Here is a 19,137-nt window from a genome sequence, read left to right on the forward strand (position 1 = left end):
GACATCCCCCCATATCCAAAGCCTTTGTGCCAATTTTAACAGGCTCCGAGACCTCGTCCCCCCTTGGTGGTTGACATAAAACACCACAGTGGTATTGTCTGTCCTTATTAGAACATGTTTGTTCTTTAACTGATGTTGAAAATGTAGCAGCGCTAGCCATACTGCCTTCATCTCGAGAATGTTGATGTGCTGTAGCGTGCTGTGCCACATACCCCTCACTTTCTGGTGTCTCCACACAGCTCCCCAGCCTTGTAGAGATGCATCGGTTGTTACAACTTCTCTCCTTACAGGAAGGACTCCCAAGGGAACACCCCTGAGCAGATGATCTTTGCGGGACCAGTGTTTCAGAGCGTGAACACATGCTAGAGTCACTGTTACCAAAACATGTTTTTGGGTCATGGCTGATAGGCGTTGAATTCAGCCAGCATTTAAAGGTCTGAGTTGCAGCATTCCCAGCCGCACCACTGGTGTTGCTGCCACCAACATTCCAGCTAGATGGAGAAAGTCTGCATATGGTAGGCGCCTGCCTATTTGAAATTTTGCAACCGTCTTTGCAATTGCCTGAGATCTGGCTTCTGTCAAAGTGGCTTGCATGGTGCAGTCGAGCCTCATGCCAATGAACCGAACTGTCAGAGTAGGAATTAGACAGCTCTTCTTGTAGTTTATTTTCAGACCTAGTGCCTCTATGTGCAGTATCAATGACCTTGTCTGCTCTTGCACTTGGTGTTGAGACTGGCCGCACAGTAGCCAATCGTCGAGATAAGGAAGAATACGCATGCCTTGGCGCTGTAAGGGTTCTAGTGCAACTCGCACACATTTGGTAAAAGTTCTGGGTGCCAGGGCTAACCCGAAAGGAAGAACTCTGAATTGGTATGTCACTCCATTGACATGAAAACGAAGGAACCTCCTGTGATGTGCCGCAATTGGAATGTGGTAGTAGGCATCCCTTAGGTCTATCGTAACGAACCAATCGTTTCTGTTCACTGCACGTATAACATCTGCTATTCGTAGCATGTGAAAAGGTAGACGCTTTAGAAAAACATTGAGGTCCCTTAAGTCTAAAATAGGTCTGATTCCCCCATCCTTTTTTGGAATCAGGAAGTACCTGGAGAAAAATCCGTTTAACTGGTCTGGGCCATGTATCACTTCTATGGCCTGTTTTTGTAGTAATGACTCTATTTCTGCTGCCAATGTGATCAGATGCTTTGGATTCCGTATCATTGTAGGGCGAACCCCGGTATTTGGAGGTGGTCGACGGTGAAACTGCAACTTGTATCCCGTTGATAGGGTGTTTAACAGCCATGTATCTGCTGTTATTGCCTTCCAACACTCCAAGTGTTGAGGAAGGAAACAGCCCACCGCCGACTGTGTACCCTCAGGTACGCCGCTGAAAAGCCCCAGAGCTGGTAGTTGGCTGTGCTCTGGATGCAAAATTGCGTCTGGACGAAACATTATATCGTGAGACTGCTCTGGGCTGACGTGGTGGTGCCAACACCTCCTGCATTCTGTTCTGCACGAAGCCAGCACCACGTTGTTGATGAGGATAATGACCTCTGTGAGAATACTGAACATACTGTGCAGGCCGCCTGAAGGTAGTTTGTCGCCGTAAATGCTTCGAACGCATTTCAGACGCAAGGAGACGTCTGTCTAATACTTCTTGAGCCTGTGCACCAAATACCTGCCCCGGAACTAGGGGAAGTTGGCGCAAGATGTTCTTACCAGATTCCGGCAACGGAGTCTGGGCCAGCCATACCTGTTTCCTTAACTGTGTCAGCAGACCCAGAGATCTGCCACATTCTGACGCAGCTGCTCCTACTGCTTGGATAGAAGCTTGTAGTATCTCAGCACATCCTGAATTGTCCAATGAAGGTAGTGAAGCATTGAGTGCCAACAGCAACTGTGCCAGTGTATTTGAAATACATCCAACATTCGCCACAGCACTGTATGTTTTACGCACAAGTGTGTCAGTCTGTTTATATTCTGGCTGTGGGCAGTGCGGCTCAGAACGCAGCGCCTCATCAGCCTGCACAGCAAGTGACGCCACTACAGTTTCTACTGGTGGCATTGAATCCAAGCCCACTGACCCTGCATCTGCCATACTAGATAGCATACGAGTTACCTTGTCAGGCCGCATGGTCAATGCTCTCTTGAAACCAAATGATAATTCTTTAATGAAGTCACCACATTGTGGCACAACCAACTCATTAGCCTGACCAGAAGCACGGCAAAACAGGTTAGGAGCCTGACTAGTTGCAATAGGTGGAGCATCAAGGTTGAGTTTTGCTAAAGCCACCTTTAATTTACCACGCAAAGAATTTGCTACTGACAGTGGTTCACCATCCTGACCTGAACTCAGTGCACTGTCTGAACACACTGATACTGGACTTACAACTGTCTCTGTCCTGGCAGGATGTTCATCAAAAAAGGAGTCAGATGCTGACACAGAGACCACATCAAAATCTCTCTCCCTACCAGGATCAACTGTATTAGATTCTGCTAACTGCTGCTCCTCATTCTTTTTCATAGAAGCCAAGAGTGCTTGAATCTGGCCCATACCTTCAGTCAGCTGATCCACCCTGCGCTCCAACGCAGAGCAAGTTTTCACCTTTTTTTTCTTAGGAGGTGGAACAACAGCTACTGCTGCCCTCTTAACGCCGCGTTCTGAAGGGGTTGTGTCTATAGGGAACAACGAATAATCCGATTGAGCATTCCACTGTGCAAGGCGGCTTTCACGTATTGCTAATGGCAAAAAACTACAGCTAGGACAAGGATCTGAAAGGGCCTGTTTAAGGTGCTCAGGTCCCAAACAAAATATACAACGATCATGACCGTCCTCTAATTCCATGGATGAATCACACAGAGTGCAGCTTGCCATTTGCAAACGAAAAGTGGGAAAGTAATAATTATTAAATTAATAATTTCAACTTAATCAGTACAGTATCTATCAAACCAAATTTACTGCATGACCAGCCGCGCCAACGCTGCTCGTCAACGCGTCTAATAATAATAACTGAAATATAAACAAAGATCGCTCAATTAAGGCTAAACGCAGCACTTAACACTGCTTACGCTCCAGTCGTTTAACAGTATATCCTGAAGCACGAAAACCAATGCGCTCGCCAACGAGCGTGCAAAGTTACTTACAATTCAAGATCGCTCTTCACCTTAAGCTGTTTTTTCGCAAGACGAGAATAGGAAAGAGAACGGGCATGACGTAATGACGTGCCTTTATAGGCTGTCCGCTTGAGCGTCATGGTCACGGGGGTGACGACTTTGATATTTACACTCGGCAAAGAGACGAGCACCAGAGAAAGACTCCACTAGGCAATTTAGGATACCGCTCTGGCGGTCCGGAATGAAGGGAAGTAGAACTTTTGTTTTGGTGTAAACAAAAATTACTTACTAAACGCTAAACTGCCAATAATTTATGCCACAGGGAGATCATAGATGGCGGTTTTTCATTGTATTGCATTAATAGAAAGCCAAATAATATAAAGATTTGTAATACAAAGGTTTTTTTCCAAAACTAAGTTTTATTAGTGTTTTTGTGCCGTGACGGTGAGGGCGGGAACATATGTGACGTAGCCACGCGCACTTACTAGAGCGTCTCATTCTAGCGTTTATATGCCGATGAGGAGTCTAGCCTACAAGACTCTGAAGGACTGAACTAGGAAGGATGCAGCCTCGGTAGGATCCAGCCTTCCGTTTGAGAAACACCTGTAAACTACATTTAAGAAGACAAAGTTCAAAGGGTAGAACAGTTTGAATGAGTCACTGCACTTGGCAGACTACAAAGAACATTGTCAGAACTGCTAGAAAATTGCTTCAACTACTATGAAAGAGTAGTAGTTGATAGTGAATTAATACATTGAGAGTTATGCCAGAAAGACAAAAAAGGAACTTTCACATTTGTCTTCCGATATTTAGTAATATCCAAATGTAATATAAAAGCTTAGGTTTGTCATTTATTATGATATTATAGGGTACCAATAATTAATTATCGCATATGGTCAGCCAGTTGTACTGAAGCTTTATTTCAATAAGAATGGCTTTTTTTCTTTTTTGCAAAATTTATACTGATATTTAACTTACATTTATATTTAGTCATTTTGCAGACGCTTTTATCCAAAGTGACTTACAATTGGGGAATACATAAAGCGATTCATCTTGAAGAGGCAATCAGACAGAGGAAGTGCTCGCAACACCAAGTCTCAGGCATTGTTCAAATAAGTACAAGCTAGCAAGGGAAGGAATAAATAAAGAGAAAGATAAAGTTTAAAGATAAAAGATAAAAAATTTTTATTAAGTTTAGGATGAAGTCAAGTAGTGTCGAAAGAGAAGATCATTCCACCAGCCAGGAATGGTGAACGAGAATGTTCTGGAGAGTGATTTTGAGCCTCTTTGTGATGGTACCACGAGGCGTCGCTCACTAGCAGATCACAGACTTCTGGAGGGGATGTAGATTTGTAATAGTGAGTGGAAGTAGGCGGGTGCTGAGCCTGTGGTTGTTCTATATGCAAGCATCAATGACTTGAACTTGATGCGAGCTGCAACTGGTAGCCAGTGCAAGGAGATGAAGAGAGGTGTGACATGGGCTCTTTTGGGCTCGTTGAAGATCAGTCGTGCCGCTGCATTCTGAATCATTTGTAGAGGTTTGACTGTGTTTGATGGAAGTCCAGCCAGAAGAGCATTGCAGTAGTCCAGCCTAGAAATGACAAGGGCCTGGACAAGAAGTGTAGTGCAAACCTGCAAGATCGAGCAGTCTTTGCAATGTGCTTTTTGAAGGTCAGCTGGTCATCAAAGATTACACCAAGATTTCTGACCGAAGTTGATGGGGTAATTGTAGAAGTACCTAGTTGGATGGTGAAATCATGCTGTAGAGTCGGAGTGGCAGGGAAATTAAAGGTGCTGTATGTTGGATTTTGACTCTACTAAAGCATAAAAATACCATAATATGTTTGCAGATATACAAGAAACATGCTAAGTTAACATACTTGTTTATCTGAAAAACAATGCTACAGTCAGTTATTCGCCCGGAATGTCTGTGTTTGTTATGGTTTGTGAAACCCGCCCACTGCCAGTTTACCCGATTGTATTTTGGCACCCCGGGTTGCCAGTTGGCGGAAAATACAGTGTATTTAATTTCATTCATCGTCATGTGCACTCGTTCCTGTTGGTGTCGTTAATCTGGCAACCTGCGTGTGCGTCAAGTCTGAGGAGGAGGGGCCGGGTGAAAAAAACTCTCTCCAATATTTTGAATTTGGACTGCAATATCTAGTTTAACCGCTAGGTGTCAATCCTACATACAGCACCTTTAAGTAATGAAATAGTGTGTTGTTCAATTAGCATGTTTTTATGTTTTGCTTTGGTACAGAAATTGGAATCGAGCAACACAGAATTTGACTGAATACTGAAACTGTGGCAATGTGACAGCCTGAGATAGTAACTGTCGTGGGTTTGGCTTTAGGGTGGCTGAGACAGATAAGAGAGGCCATTCGAGACATATTTCTAAGTTTACTCGCGCACACACTATCAAACTCGTCACATCACTGTCTTCACTAACGTAATACTTGTGTGTTCCAAATACTGTTCTGATAATGTTTTGGCTTTTCATCATTCTTGTTTTGGTTGTAGGGATAAGAGGATGCAATGATGTTGCAATTTTCTTTCTAAATTCTGCTTCAAGTTGCGTGCAAAGCATTCAGAATGAGACTAGTTCTAGATCGGGATCAAACAGCATATCATTGGAAAGGTTACGTTGGGAACTACTGAGATCACACAAGGACAGTTTCTTTTATATTCTTTCAAGAATTGATCAGTCAGAAGCAACTAGTGTATAGTGGAGAAGAGAAACTCTATTCATGTTTCTGTGCCATCCTTACAACCTTAAATCGACACTGCGTTCAAGAATGGTGTAACATACCATTTCCACCTACAGTATCCAGTGGGCATTCCGGTTGCCCTCGCTTTGATGTGTCTCATCAGCAAATTTTAGAGTCAAGAAATGTCATCAAACTGATTAGCAAGTTAAAAATATGGGATGATATTAGACTCAAAATGATTAATCGATGCACGCACAATTATCAGTGTACTGCATACATTGTGTATCTTACCCAGCAAACAATGACCCGTTCTTTGTTCTTTGTCCCCCTGGATCTTTGTTCTGGAGTGAGGGGCTACTGACTCTGTTTCTCAACGGCTCTGAGAAAACGTATCTCAAACCCTGGCTGTTTCTCAATATGCTTTCTTCAGCGACCTTTTGTCCTTGTGTTCTCATTCTAGGTCATCATCAACCGTCGAAGTTCAGTTCCAATTCTCAAGAACACAAGGACGCATGCAAGTTCCCGGATGTGTTCTTGATATCGAGGATGCATCGAGTGCAGACTTGAGAGAATCGAGCCGTTACAAATCCCAGAAGACGCTGCGGGCGGCCGGTGTACGGAAGCCTGTAAGCTTTAAACTCGCTCTCACAAATACTTGACAGCTCTTGAAAGTAAACATTTATCGTTTTGTTTTGCTTAATTTGAATAAAGTGGTAAGACCCGGAGAAAGTCTGCAGTATTTTTATTGGCATATTAAAATTAATCTTAACATAGTCATAGTTAAACATATAACGCTGTAAAATAAAATGATATACAATTACATGAAAATAATATCTATAATAGTATGAAATGTTTTAATAAGTTATGACATTTGTTTGTAATGTTATGTTTATTGTTCACTGGCCACTGCTTATTTCAGACCTGATTTTTTTCATCATTGGTTTAGACCCAGAAATATAATGTCCATTCCAATGGACGCCAGGTCTGAAGGGGATTTATGCTGAGACTATGCGGTCAGTTAAGGAAGAACGCAGTACATCTCAATTCTCACAAGGATGCTGTTCTGTGTCCTCGCGTCCTTCAGAGTTCGTTCTTCCTAGGAAGCCTCGCAAGTCCATTCTCTGCGTTCTTGGAATTGAGAAACAGCCTCTGTTGCCGTTCAACCTGGAAACCGTAGCAAAACGTTGGACGTTTGAGCACGTCTGAGCTGAACGTGCCCCTGTTTTTAGAGACGTTATTTTTTTTTCAACATCAGTTGTCCAGTGCGAACTTTTGTAACTTTTGTAACGGTAGACACCGCATTGAAAACAAAGTTGCAATCGAGTAGAGAATGTAAGAATGTAAGAACCACGAGTGAACTTGAACTTCAGTCGAGGGCCTTTGTATTAGCTTTTCTGTCAGAATATACAAAATATATATACTGTATATGCATGTCGTATTTAATTTATGTTTATCTCTAAACTCATGTAAATAACTGAATGCTGAAACATTTGTCAAGTAGTACTGTATAGCTTGTTAATTGTAACCTGTGACTGGAATTATTTTGTTTAAACTAATACATCATTTTTAAATCTTCTCTTTGGTGGGCAGGTAGCAGAAGGAAAGTCCATGGAAGGAAAGTCAGCACAGGTATGTGTCTTTACAAAATCTTTTAGTAGTCTTTAGCAGCCTAACTAATTTTTCAATTTTTCAAATTAAATGATACAACTTGATAACATAATACAAATTTCTGTAATTACATTGATAATTACACTGTTGGGCCTAATGGTTAGGGAGTCGGGCTTGTAACCTGAAGGTTGCTTGTTCGATTCTCGTGCCGGTAGGAATTGAAGGTGGGGATTGTGAATGAACAGCACTCTCTCCACCTTCGATACCATGACTAAGGTGCCCTTGAGCAAGGCACCGAACCCCTAATTGCTCCCCGGGCGCTGGAGCAAGGCTGCCCACTGCTCCGGGTGTGTGTTCACTGTGTGTGTGTGTGTGTGTTCACTACTCACTGCTGTGTGTGTGCACTTGGATGGGTTAAATGCAGAGCACCATTTCGAGTATGGGTCACCATACTTGACAATACGTCACGACTTAACTTAACTTAACTTGACCCATCCCTTACACCTTAACCCACCCTTAAACCTACCCATACCACCAAACCTGTCCCTAACCTCACCCATATCCCACCTCAATAGCAGCAAAAGTGTTTTGCAATACAGTATGAACACAAAAAGTACATTGCACTTATTCTTAGGTGTAAGTACATAGTAGTTAAGGTCACCTAATATAAAGTGTGACCCAGAAATGTAGTAAGGACATCGGTAAAATAGTCCATGTGTCATCAGTGATTCAACAGTAATTTTAAGAAGCTATGAGAATACTTTTTGTACGCAAAGAAAACAAAAATAATGACTTTATTAGTTACTTATATTAGTTATTTTATTTACTTTACGGACTTGCGGAGCGCTGTGACTCCGTGTTGTTTCAAGTACATCATTCTGCACGGGATGCGCATAAGCGCTTTGTGCCGCTCTGTATAGGAGCCTTTCGTCTCATAATACTTTTGCTCAATGAAAGATTATTAATAGCTTTTCTTGTTCGTCTTATCTAGCATGTTTCTGCCTCATTACTGTACTATACATTTAAAAGAAATGTCTTTTAATTTTACAGTATATATATTTATAAGCGGTCAGTGGAATCTTTCTGCCTCCACCTAAGCTCCGCCCACAGAAAAAACATCACAATGTTTACGAACAGAAAAAGGGTCTATAAATGCAGATTATACAATAAAGGCTAATGTGTTTTAATTTGTTTAATATGTATCTGACAGACAACAGTTCATTTTGTTACCCTCAGTATACAATTTAGTAACTAGTTCCACAGCAATTTCTAATTATGATGGGTAAGTAATAAATCCTGATTAAAACATTTTAGTTGAATGAACTATAAAACAAGTTGAGCAAACATACTTTTTAAAGTTGCAGTCAGTTTGGGATAACTAACAAATAACAATTCAAGTTACAATTTGTAGAGAAATTGAGTGAACGTAAAAAATCTGTGGAACTAGTTACTAAACAGTAATTCGTTGAGACCACTTAATTTTTTTTTTTTTTTTTTTTTTTTTTACACAGTACAGTAACTCAAAAGGTTTCTCAATCTCTGTGTTTGCCAGACTGGAGAAGACAATACATGTTGAGGCTGCCACCGAAATGTTTAGGCACAGCCAAGAATTTTGCTGGCCAAGAATATCAACAACTTCTTTAAAAGCTTTATTTTTTTAAAGCCCTAATCACACAAAAGCCATGGTATTCTCATATTATCTGGTCATTTATAATATATATTCAGTTTATTCAATACTTGTATAATATTCATTAGTTTTATATGCAATTTTCCTTTTTTTCCATAAGACAAGCTGTTGGGAAAAATAATATTTATCATGGAATGGGGATGAAAACCATATGCCTTATTGTGTCATAAAAATGCATATAGATCATCTTACCACAAAATAAAATGTAAAGTCTATAGAAATTAAAGATAAAGGGTAAGAGCTCTAAGCTGTTACTTTTAAATATGCTGACATTGTCATTTAAAATGTAACACTTGTTTCTTTCATTTGAACCATTTCTTTAAACCTTCCTGCATCCTGCAGAAGGTGCTTTGATCAAAAGTTTCATCTTTCTGGGATGTATATGCTCTCCAATCCTCTGGAAGTGCTTCTCCTGTAGAAACCTTAATGATGATCTCTGCCTTCTCCCTTACTTCCATTAAAGACTGAATGCGATCTTGAAATCCAGGCTTGGCTTCATGTTTCTCAGACTCAATCATCAGATCAATGTAGTCAGGGGTGGAAAGAGGATTGGGCTTGAGAGCTATATCCTGCAGCCGCTCCAAGGACTTTTGAGATTTTTCAATTAATCCAGCGACAATACCCTGAAAAACCCTAAGCTCATTTTCAAGTTCTTCAAAGATCTTTTCTTTTGACATGACCTGTCCATGTGCAGCCTCAAATCTCTTCTTTAAATCCTGATAGGTTCCCTGTCTCTTTTCTGTGACGTAAGTCCATTTGTATTGTTGATTAAAGTGCACATTCCAAGCACACTTTCCTGCACAGACTGTACACTTTCCATCTTTCATGGCCACGCAACCATGTTTATCTTTGTCGTTTGGAATAGTGCATTTATCATGACATGTGAAGTGACACTTCTGGCAGTTGGTCAAAAAGTAGCCTGTTTTGTTTTCAATCTGTTTTGGGACAATTGATTGTATTTCAAATTCAAAATTCTTGTTTGCATCCATTTCAGCCTTGTGCTGCTGCAGAGCAGCTCTTGTTTTCTTGATTTCATCCAGTTTTGTCAGACCAGCATTGATTTGGGGCTGGAGGCCTTCCACATGCACTTCCAGATGTTGCCGCTCTTTTAGGACCTCCTGTGTCAGAGACAAGCTCTTGGTTGTCATCTTGTTGAGGGATGTGAAGAATTTCTTCATGCTAGAAAATCCTAAATTCCAGAACATTTGATCAAAGTTTTCACAATCAGAGTCATCATCCTCTGCAGATTTATTATTGGTAGCAAACACAGCAGAGTTGTTGAACTTGAAGTGAAGTGGTTCTCCAGACTCGTTGGTAGAACAGGGCACCTCAGAGACTTTGATGGCCTCGAGAACAGGAGGTGTTTTCCCGTCTGCAAAGGTGACCATTACAAGGATGTTTTCAGCGATATCCTTCCCAAATATGGAAAGAATGGAGTCAAAGATGTATTTCTGTGTGTGTGTTAGACGTGCAAGTGAAGCCTGTACTACAAAACACACGGCATCAATGCAGTCGATCCCTCCTCGGGCAGAAAAGAACTCCTGAATCTGTTTTGTGATTTTCTGGTCATGTGAAATTCCTCTGGTGTCACCGAAGCCTGGTGTGTCCACAATAGTCAGAGAATATTCAGTGTGGAAACCATCCATGTGATTGATTTGATATGCTGTGATCTCTGATGTCTGACTTTCAGCCTGGGATTTCTGCTTCCTTTCATCTATCAGCACAAACCGGAAGTCGTCTATCCATTGCACTCCCAGAATGTAGTTGATCATGCTGTTGATTAGAGTGGTTTTTCCTGAACCTGTGGCTCCGATCATCATAATGGTCTTGTTCGGTTTTGCATTTTCTTTCCCAAATGTGCATCTTCTGCAGAATCCATCACTGTTCTTCCATGTTTCCTTCAGCTGGAGTTTAAATATTGGTAGGTTTTCATTGCTTCCATCTTCTATTTTACTGCTCCAGCTTTTCTTTATATTACACGCAACACTGAATTTCTTTTCACTGCTGTGAACTTTTCCCATTGTTTTGCTGCTTGTGCTTTCTCTTGATGCTTTTTTATTGTTGCTAACAGTAGACTGGCAGAGTCTAATTGTCTTTCTCTGACCTCTTTCCACCTCTGCTGGAAATACAGTATAGAAAATTATTAATAATACAGTATTTATAAATACAGTATAGAAATGAGGTGAGTACAATCGTGTGTCACACTTCGGCTTGGGCAAGGAGACGAGGAGAATATTCAATAGTCCTTTTATTGAACATGGAACTCGGGGGTAGACAAACAGATTGACATTTAGAATGACGTTTAAGACTGGACACTGAGGCAGGGAAACACAGGGCTTATAAACACTGGGGAAAACTAGATAATTAATAACACACAGCTGGGGACTAATTAACTGATGATGACATTAAACAAGGACAGGAACAGGAACACCAAATAAGGGCATGAGAGGAGGGGAAACAAGACACAGAGACAAAGTCTGACACCGTGTGCAATATCACTAAAATGTACATAATCAATTAATTAAATCATTAATATAGCAGTTTCACAGGCAGGGCTTAGCCTAAGCCAGGATTAGGCCATAGTTCAATTAGGACATTTAAGTCATTTTTATAAATGTGCCTTAGAGAGGGGGAAAAAAAGCATTACTGGTGTCCAAAACGGGGGGGGGTAAAAATCTTGCTTTTTGGTGGGATTCCCCTGGTAAAATTAGCATTACAGGGGTTAAATATTGTTACTGGGGTCGCTTCAACCTGCAGACATGAAAAACAACCTGCGGCAACAGTGTTAAAGTAGCCCACTTGGCAACACTGCTTCTTATTTTATATTACTTACAGCAAGTTTATCATTACCAGATGTACACCCAGGACTTCATACTGTAATAATTTGCATGTTTCCCCTGTTTTTCTCAGTGAGAGGCGCCACAACTGTAGCGCACGTTTATAATTTACAACTAAAAACAACTCCAGCTTTATGTCAACCAATTATATGTCATATGAATCATGTGTAACATAATTTTGTCTTTATTATGATATGCAAGTCCTTCACGTAAATTTGTTATTCAAGGTTTAAAGCATTTCAAGCATTAGATTTCATGTGTACTTATATGTTGATACTGCATGCTAATGTTAGCTAGCCATAATTTTTTTAGCACGTGTTGCTCTCAGAGAGAAAAAAAAGTTTTGAAGAGAGAAAAAAGTTTTGCAGAGAGAGGAGAGAGTTTTTCAAGGAGAGAGAAAAAGTCTTCAGATTTAGGCTCAGGAAGGATCTAAGACACTATATATTTTTTCCCCACACTGAATTGTATTTTTAATAGTGTGTTTCTGGGCTTCCGTAGCATACCTTCAATCCCCATTAGGAAAAGTTGTGCACTTGTTTAACCTTAATGGACTATATGCATGGTTACTTCCTGGTTTTAGATTAAGCCATCTCAGTCATTTCTGGTCAGCTGTCAAAATCAGTTGTGCTATAAGGGAAGCGCATTTTGCTCGGTTCACATTTACTGTTTCAGGAATGACACGAGTGTCAATAATTATGCGAGGGAGTCTGCTAAATTGTTCCGCGAGTCATTGCTATGATTGACAGTGATAACTAGCGACAGACGGAACAAAACATCTGACAAGATGATGTCAAAACAGACCTGTGCATTAAGTGATTCAGAGTAACAAAACTACATCAGCAACAAGTCTGTGTTAGCTGAATTTATTCAGCAGCTTCTACGGTTAAAAATAAAACTTTAAAATATTTAATTAATTATTTGGTAACACTTTAGAATACTGTTCTGCCATTAATGAAAAACTACACAGGAACAAATGATTAATACACTATTAACATTCTAGTAACTACTATTAACTGACAAGAAACTCTGATTAATGAATAGCACTCAGTTGAAAGTTGTAGTTCACTATTAGCTAATCAGTAACTACTATTTTTTCATATCTTCAAGAGAACTACTAATAACTACTATATACAGGTTTATAATTAATGTGAATTATGCAAAATGTATAATTAATTCTAAAATGAAGATCATGGCAACCCACTAGTAATGACTCAAGTCATTGTAAAATTTTGAGTTTTTTGTAAGGTTCTGGATAGTAATACTTCCAATGGATTTGGTAACACTTGAGTCATTATTAGTAGGTTACCATGTTCTTCACTTTAGAATACTGATCCAAATAATTTGTAATTCCTTCTGATGGATTTTATAATACTCGAGTCATTACTAGTGGGGTACCATGATCTTCACTTTAGAATTAATTATACATTTTGCATTGTTCACATTAATTATGAACCTGCATATAGTAGTTCTTCGGAAGTTCCACTTTCAACTGAGTGCTATTACTTAGTGATCTGACTTAGAGTTTCTTGTTAGTTTATAGTAGTTACTAAAATGTTAATAGTGCATTAGTTATTTTTTCCTGTGGTTATTCATTTATGACAGAACAGTATTGTAAAGTGTTACCAGATTTTTTAATTGTTTTACCATTAATAATTAGCTTATTTATTTTGTAGTTAACTAGTTAAGTATTTAAATAAATAACCCTTCTAGGTTGTTGGTGTCTGGACTTATTTATTTATTTATTTTATGACATTAGACTTTGTGACTTCCTGCACTTGCTATACTAAAATGTATTATATTACTCATTTAAATAAATCCAAAAGTAAGACACACACACATAAAAAAAAAAATATTTGTTGGCATTTGTTGGCAAGGATATCAAATGATAAATCCTACTGCTGAGAAAGTGGTTGTTTCATGATAAAAAAAATACTGAAGCCCAAGGTTATATCTGCAACAAATGTAAGACATAACAAGACATAACCGCTTTGCAAAACTACTTGCAAGAGTAGAAAAATCTATTTCTGTTACACTAGCAAATACAGGATTTATTTTTCAGTTAGAGTAATTTACATTTTTTATTTATTTTTTTTATCCTAAATCCCTAATTCAAGGACTGGCAAGCATAGCAGCCAAAACAAAGATGAGTGTTATCCATATTGAATGTAATAAAAAATTTAAAATAGGAAAAGTTTATATTCGGAGTATCTAAGGTGAAGTGAAGGCAAGAAATACTTACTGTTATCTGTTATTTCGGTTTCCTCTTGAATCTGCTCGTCATCTGTAGCTGCAAAAAGCCTCTGCATTGGATTTTATAGCTGCTGGGGCTGGGGTGGACTTTGACAGTTTCACTTTCATTTTTTTATTCCAGTAACTGTATGGCTTTATAAGAACCAGGCAGACCACTAGAGAACATCAATGTCAGACTTATTACAAATTAATCTGTTAATAAATGTTAAACTTTGTCAAGTCAATCCACACTTTGACATCATTCTTTCGCATGACATCATTCATTAACATAAGTTATTTCTTAATAATTCAGGTATTATAAAATAAATAATGGAACTGTGGTTCTGAATAGATTCCCAGATAGTAGTTCCCAACTATGTCTATGACATTATAATATGTAAGATTTGCTCTCAAACATTTAATAATAATAAAAAAGATATAGTACATTATCTTTTAATATCACTTGGCAATTGTAATGCCAATAGACCACTGCAACTAGATTCAGCAAGAAGAGGGTTTTTCAGCTCTGGCCATCAGTATCATGAATATCACCACTGAAAATCCTGTCAGTGGCCACCAGAGGTCCCCCTCGCCCGAGTTTTAGATTCGGGACTACATTTGCAAGAACCCACATAACTGGACAGATTGCACTCACGCCTGTCCTGCATTTCTCAGACTATTTAACCACTAAGCATGCTAGGATCAGTGCGAAGTCTTAAGCCCTATTCGGACAGGATTAGTTTTACATGGAGAGGTGGGGTAAAGTAATTTTTACCAGAGCTTCTCAGTGATTTTAGTCCCGTCCGAATGTGCCATCTCAGTAATCATTACGGACGATTTCAGTAAAGATTACGGCGACTTTTACCTTCTGTAAAAAGGTCCGGAAGAATTACCTCAGGTAATACTAATCCGGTGCGAATAGACCAGCTGTAAGTATGTACGTAAAGATTCTGTAATTTCTTAATTAAAATTAGTTTTCCGCGGGGTTTTTTCACGCTTGAAGAAGCATTCAGTTGCGTTCTAGGCGGTGGGACAAATCTGTGGCAAACCTCGTAATTTGACAATGCATACCATTCAGATCAAAAAGAAGGTTGAAAGCACTTGTTAGAGGCACAAAACTTCTGTTAGTTTTAGGTAAGTGCTTATTGCAAACAAAATCCAATCATAATTTAATTAATTTAATTAATAAATCGATCGATGTAGCACACACATGAAAACAGGGAGGTGACGGCGGTGCGTAAATTGTGTTACTAAATCGTGTAATGTTCAGCAGCAGCTCTGTATGGCTGGTCCGAGTCAACAATTTGTTCATATCCTGAAGTAGAGGACTTTTTCCGCAAGAGAGAAGAGAGTGAATGCTGAGTTCTGGTTATTGTTGGTATTTAAGAACAGACTATTCTCACATGTTCTTTATACAGAATACCATTTCTATTAATTCTCCACTGAATTATGTGATCTGAAGAGCACCGTCCATTATCTTCTACGAGCGCGAGTGTTTATGAGTCAGAGCTCGATCACTCTAGACCTGTCAATCATGTAATCATATCTTTTGCCCTTCCGCATATAAAAAAAAAGAAAAAAACATTTTTCTACACATGAAATATGAATTAAAGTGGGTTTTGAGCAAAAACGTTAATAATTACATTTTCAATGTAGCTTGATGCTAATTGTACCTCTAATTATTTCAGATGTATTCTTGTAAGCATTATGGATATTTTGTGTTTCTGGTGAAGAATCAAGTTATTTATCTTAATTTAATTCTGCATATTGAGCAGCGGATGTTGTAAACCACACGAGATATCATAGACTGTAAAAAAAAGATGGACAACGCACCTTCCATTGAAGAAAAGTGAAGCCGCCATTGTCCCATTAAGGCGCGGCCATATTGCGCTAATGTGAGACCAGAGTCTGCGCAGTAGAGAGCAAAGTGGAGCCGCGTCCCGCCCTCACTCCCGCTGAGTCGATCGCAAGTACAGACCCCTGACCCTTTTTAAATGAGCCTGTACTGCTCCAACTTTTGTCTGCTGATTGCCGTATAAGAGGTTTGTGTTAAAATAAGGTAAATACAACTGCAATCTCTTCCTGAAGATCCCGAAAAAGTCAGTTGGCGCCTCATTTCACTCAGAGAAGCTGTCAGTCTCAGCTGTCAATCATGACGTCACACTCCCGTTTTTATAACATCACTTAACTAACTAAAACCAAACTTATAAAAAAAAAAAAAAAACACTTGAACTTACATCGGCGTGATAAAATCTACATAAAAAGACAAAAAACATCTTTGAAAAAAAAATATTTTACGTGAAATTTAATTATTTAGTTTGTCTCACGTCCGAGAGGGCGGGATTATGACCTATACTGGGACCAGCGATTGAAACGCAATGACTTCACTTTAGTGATGGGAAGTCCGGTTCTTTTCCGTGAACCGGTTCTTTCGAACAGTTTGTTTCAATGAACCGGTTCATTGGTTCTTTTACGCCCTAACGTAATGACGTCATTCGCGATGACGTAATGATATAATCTATCGTCCCGGGCTGGGATGAAAATACACATTCAAATATATAAAGTCAGTAATGATAACTTCAGTCGGTTAAAACATCATAATCATGATCTTTAAAGCTTACAATTAAGTTTTGCAAGCACCCAAATACAGGTACAGGCAGTGAAGTGCATAGGAGGATTTAAGTCTTGAAGATATAAAGTGAATAAATTAGTTGTCATCAGCGCAGAAACCATAATCCATTTACTATACATAATCCATTGTGATTTATTTATTATTAAATAAACTTACGTTTCACCCTTATTCAGGTCCTCGGTTTACCCGAGCCATATAGCATTAGCACAGAATCAGTTGTCCAAAAGAACTAGTTTGGTTCAAACGTGCTGTCAGTCATAGTAGGCAATCACTGTTCGCTGAATCACGCATGCGCAGTATCATCAGCTCATCGGTTCTCAAATCGGATGTGTCCAAAAGAAACAGTTCAGCAAACCAGTGTGGCACAGTGCGGCACAAGTGGGTAATTTTAAAAATACAGTCGCGGGAAAAATTACAGAGCTTAATTACAGAATTTTTATTTAAAAAATTAATATAGATCCTTTTACTAATGTGTATTATACTTGGAATGTATCCCTGGCAACTTAAGAACGGAGAGGCGGTTGTAACATCAAACAACGTGAGTTTCAGCAGAGCAGCAGAAATAAACCTGACAACAGCCACTATAGATTATATTAGATAATAAACACACGATTACGATAGGATATGGTTTGTATGTGATTTTATTGAGATTTGGATATTTTCATAACAATGAATGAATGTGTACATGAGCGATTCCACAGTTTCTGTCCACAAGGGGTGTAATGAACAATATAGATTGAATAATACCCAGTTGTTGTCATTTTTTTTATTTTTAGTTCACTATTTTGTTTAAGATAGATGTAAGAAATAATGAAGTTAATTTTATCCCACTAAGCCTTGGCATTGTCGTGTAATGAGACTTTATTTTATTTCCGTCCCCAGAAATTGCGAATGTCAGGGTGGGACATTCAGTGCATCTGGATCATTTCTTTCATTTCCTTTAATAAAATCCTGAATTTTGGCGCATAACATTTATTTTGTGTCTTCTACAAAATACTACTAACACTGAAAGTATAATTCCCTTAATCCACCACGATTCAATGGAAACATTTACTAACGTTCATTACACCTGCTGTCCAAGCAGTTACGAACGTTAAACTATGATTTCTAAAGGAAACAGAGATATAATTTTTCCATGTAATTCTATCAGTAGCAAAACGATAAAAACATATTGTGTGGGTTAAATTCTCATATGCGTTGCTACATGATAAATTGTTAATAAATTGGGATAAAACAGGGGCAGAGATTTTCTGTCCAAATATCATAACGCTCGTACATTTTATTCTGATGCTGAATTTCCATCTCCTAATGTCTCAACGGTTCTCACGTCAGAAATAAGATTGTATAGGTCACGCATGCTCTGCATGGGAGGAAGAGTTAACGAGATTTCACGGATTTGGACGAATGCGGGTAAATTTGTGGCTTCTGTCCAAAAGTTTACGAACGTTAAAATGTTACGAACGTGGTAAACTTTGGTTAAGTAAACATTAAATAGGATCATTGTGGTGAGAAAGGATAAAAGCACACGCAAGTCGGATGATTGCTAGTGGTTTCAGACCGAAAGTCGTGTTCATCGTGAAAGAGTATGCATGAATGGTGGTTGTATAGATTTTGACAGATTCTGCACATCTTGTTCGTAAATTAGATGGAAATTTTCAGTCTGTCCAACTTCGAACGTTGTTTTCTGAGTATGTTTGACTCAATAAGCTGTTCATGAAAGTCAACATCGTCAATAATTTTGATTACTTTTTTCCGGGGGGGGGGGGTTTTTGATGATTTTTTTTTTCTGTCCAATGTTCGTAAGAATATAGCTTAAGCTGTCGAAGTTAACACGTTAATAGTGCGTTAACACAATCTCACTTATGCCATTAGAATAAACTGTCGGCGTTAATCGCATAGGTTTTTAAACAACACACAATAAAGCTAGTTTAAACATTAGCTTTGTGGTAAAATGAAGCTCCACAGCCTGTCAAGTGTACCTTCATCATGTCCAAATTATGTAGGCCACAGGCATTGCGCGAATTTACTTTCAATTCCACCGGAGCTCCGTTTGATGGCAGCTAGAGCGTACCGTGAATTTGTGCTCATTTCCTTGCCTGTATTGGTCGATTAGCCTATCATGCGATTCAGCGTTACCTCACTTAATTGACCAGTCAAGAGTCAAACTATTTCCTGAGTGCAAGTGTAACCAACAGCCACAGCTCAGCAATAGCCTATAGTCTTGTGTATGATTTCTCCAAATCATATTTAGCACATCATGCCTAATAAATGTCTGAAGTATCCTATATTCATTATTTTAAAAGGAACACACCGCCATCATAT

The 19,137-nt window shown here is 39.0% G+C and overlaps 1 protein-coding gene across 15 annotated transcripts in view; it reads right to left on the reverse strand.

Annotated features, from left to right (window-relative positions):
• LOC131538367 (uncharacterized) overlaps positions 1 to 14,285 on the reverse strand; it is a 28,719-nt gene extending 14,434 nt beyond the window's left edge. For 13 of the 15 annotated variants that reach the window (XR_009270560.1, XR_009270562.1, XR_009270561.1 and 10 more), the window contains exon 1: positions 14,194 to 14,234. Coding sequence is in view for 2 of the 15 variants with exons in the window: in XM_058772213.1 (XP_058628196.1) it covers positions 9,420 to 11,236; positions 14,194 to 14,260 (1,884 nt within the window). In the remaining 13 variants the exon portion in view is untranslated. Of the gene's footprint in view, positions 1 to 9,066; positions 11,237 to 14,193 lie in introns of those variants that run through there. The other 2 variants (XM_058772213.1, XM_058772214.1) reach the window with 2 other exon arrangements.
• Positions 14,286 to 19,137: the final 4,852 nt, after the last annotated feature.

Source organism: Onychostoma macrolepis, chromosome 04 (assembly GCF_012432095.1).
Source record: "Onychostoma macrolepis isolate SWU-2019 chromosome 04, ASM1243209v1, whole genome shotgun sequence".
NCBI lineage: Eukaryota > Metazoa > Chordata > Actinopteri > Cypriniformes > Cyprinidae > Onychostoma > Onychostoma macrolepis.